This window comes from Anolis carolinensis, unplaced genomic scaffold (genome assembly GCF_035594765.1).
Source record: "Anolis carolinensis isolate JA03-04 unplaced genomic scaffold, rAnoCar3.1.pri scaffold_7, whole genome shotgun sequence".
NCBI classification, from domain to species: Eukaryota; Metazoa; Chordata; class Lepidosauria; order Squamata; family Dactyloidae; genus Anolis; species Anolis carolinensis.
In genome coordinates this window covers 40,589,214-40,591,713 of record NW_026943818.1, presented here as the reverse complement: position 1 = coordinate 40,591,713, position 2,500 = coordinate 40,589,214, and the positions used below count along the sequence as shown (strand labels likewise).

Sequence of the window (2,500 nt, the reverse complement as noted above, 5' to 3'; positions counted from 1 at the left end):
TTTTATTATTTTGTTGTATTATTTTTAGTCATTTTGTTATAGTATTTTATTGTATTAATTATTTTAGTGTTTTTTATAATTTTTTATTGTATTGTTTGTATTTATTTTTTTATCATTATTTTATTAACACTGGGCTGAGTGGGTTGCTAGGAGACCAAGTGGGCGGAGCTTAGCCTTCTAACTGGCAGCAATTGGATAAAAACAATTATTCCTCTCCCTCTAATTAGGAATTTATTTTTCTTTTCTTTTTGTTGTATCAACCTAGAGGCATGGATGAGGGGTTGTGATGTCAATTTTCGAGGTTGTGGGGTGTTTAGTTTTGTTGTTTTGTCGGTCGCCAGGATTCCATCACTTTTTTATATTGGATAAAAACAATTATTCCTCTCCCTCTAATTAGGAATTTATTTTTCTTTTCTTTTTGTTGTATCAACCTAGAGGCGTGGATGAGGGGTTGTGATGTCAATTTTCGAGGTTGTGGGGTGTTTACTTTTGTTGTTTTGTCGGTCGCCAGGATTCCATCACTTTTTTATATTGGATAAAAACAATTATTCCTCTCCCTCTAATTAGGAATTTATTTTTCTTTTCTTTTTGTTGTATCAACCTAGAGGCATGGATGAGGGGTTGTGATGTCAATTTTCGAGGTTGTGGGGTGTTTAGTTTTGTTGTTTTGTCGGTCACCAGGATTCCATCACTTTTTTATATTGGATAAAAACAATTATTCCTCTCCCTCTAATTAGGAATTTATTTTTCTTTTCTTTTTGTTGTATCAACCTAGAGGCATGGATGAGGGGTTGTGATGTCAATTTTCGAGGTTGTGGGGTGTTTACTTTTGTTGTTTTGTTCGCTGCCGTGATGCCATCACTCTTTTATATATATAGATTCATTCATATAATTTACTCATATTTTATTCATTTTATTATACAGGTCTCCCCCAGCACAAAACATTCAATAAAATTAAACAAGGAATCCTTCACACCCCTAATGTCCAGTATGTCCTTCCTGTCTCCGCAGGGTCCGGCGTGGCCTTAATGTCCAACTTTGAGCAGCTGCTGCGCGGCGTTTGGAAGCCGGAGACCAACGAGCTCCTCCATATGACCTTGTGAGTTTTTCTTTTCTTTTCAGCCCTTTTGGGGGGCCACATGTGGCCATCCAAACGCCTTTGGGTCTTTCTCGGTCGTCTATGGATCTAAGAGGCCGGCCCCTAACAGTAGCATTGCCCAGCCCACATTGGACCAGTTGGTTTGCAAGCAAGCCATGGGATGGTAGAACCACAGCCTCTTGGCGTTGGGGAGGGCCCCCCAAAGGCCATCTAGCCCACCCTGCCCTCATCTCTCTCTCTCTCTCTGTCTCTCTGTCTTGGCAGCCCTTCCAAAGCCAGCCTCTACGGCGCCCTGCTCTTCACCCTCCAGCAGACCCACTGGCTGCCTGTCTCCAAAGTCACCCTCCTCTTCTCCTTCACCCTCTTCATGATGGTCTGCAAGGTCAGCAGTGGGCTCTTCCAACTCTGTTACTCTGGCCATCTGTCGGGGGTCTCCTCCTTCAGGGTCCCATTCGTGAGCCAGAGCCAGGTCTTCTCCTTCTCAGCTTTTCCTTCCATTTTGTCAAGGAACTTTCCATGCAATGTTTTGTTGTGCCAGCTGTCAGCTCTAGTTTGTAGTGCGGTTTTCTTGTACTGATTCTGCTCTAGTTTGTAGCGCGGTTTTCTTGCACTGATTCTGCTCTAGTTTGTAGTGCGGTTTTCTTGTACTGATTCTGCTCTAGTTTGTAGTGCGGTTTTCTTGCACTGACTCTGCTCTAGTTTGTAGTGCGGTTTTCTTGCACTGATTCTGCTCTAGTTTGTAGTGCGGTTTTCTTGCACTGACTCTGCTCTAGTTTGTAGTGCGGTTTTCTTGCACTGATTCTGCTCTAGTTTGTACTGCGGTTTTCTTGTACAGATTCTGCTCTAGTTTGTAGTGCGGTTTTCTTGTACTGATTCTGCTCTAGTTTGTAGTTCGGTTTTCTTGTACTGATTCTGCTCTAGTTTGTAGTGCGGTTTTCTTGTACTGATTCTGCTCTAGTTTGTAGTGCGGTTTTCTTGCACTGATTCTGCTCTAGTTTGTAGTGCGGTTTTCTTGCACTGATTCTGCTCTAGTTTGTAGTGCGGGTTTCTTGTACTGATTCTGCTCTAGTTTGTAGTGCGGCTTTCTTGTACTGATTCTGCTCTAGTTTGTAGTGTGGTTTTCTTGTACTGATTCTGCTCTAGTTTGTAGCGCGGTTTTCTTGTACTGATTCTGCTCTAGTTTGTAGTGCGGTTTTCTTGTAGATTCTGCTCTAGTTTGTAGTGCGGTTTTCTTGCACTGATTCTGCTCTAGTTTGTAGTGCGGTTTTCTTGTACTGATTCTGCTCTAGTTTGTAGTGCGGTTTTCTTGTACTGATTCTGCTCTAGTTTGTAGTGCGGTTTTCTTGTAGATTCTGCTCTAGTTTGTAGTGCGGTTTTCTTGCACTGATTCTGCTCTAGTTT

At 42.2% G+C, this 2,500-nt stretch overlaps 1 protein-coding gene across 3 annotated transcripts in view; it reads left to right on the top strand.

Annotated features, from left to right (window-relative positions):
* Window positions 1-2,500, top strand: part of tmem38a (transmembrane protein 38A) — a 17,064-nt gene that overhangs the window by 13,072 nt on the left and 1,492 nt on the right. For 2 of the 3 annotated variants that reach the window (XM_062960021.1, XM_062960019.1), the window contains 2 exons: window positions 925-1,099; window positions 1,364-1,481. In XM_062960021.1, coding sequence (XP_062816091.1) covers window positions 925-1,099; window positions 1,364-1,481 — 293 coding nt within the window. The remainder of the gene's footprint in view (window positions 1-924; window positions 1,100-1,363; window positions 1,482-2,500) is intronic. The other variant, XM_062960020.1, reaches the window with a different exon arrangement.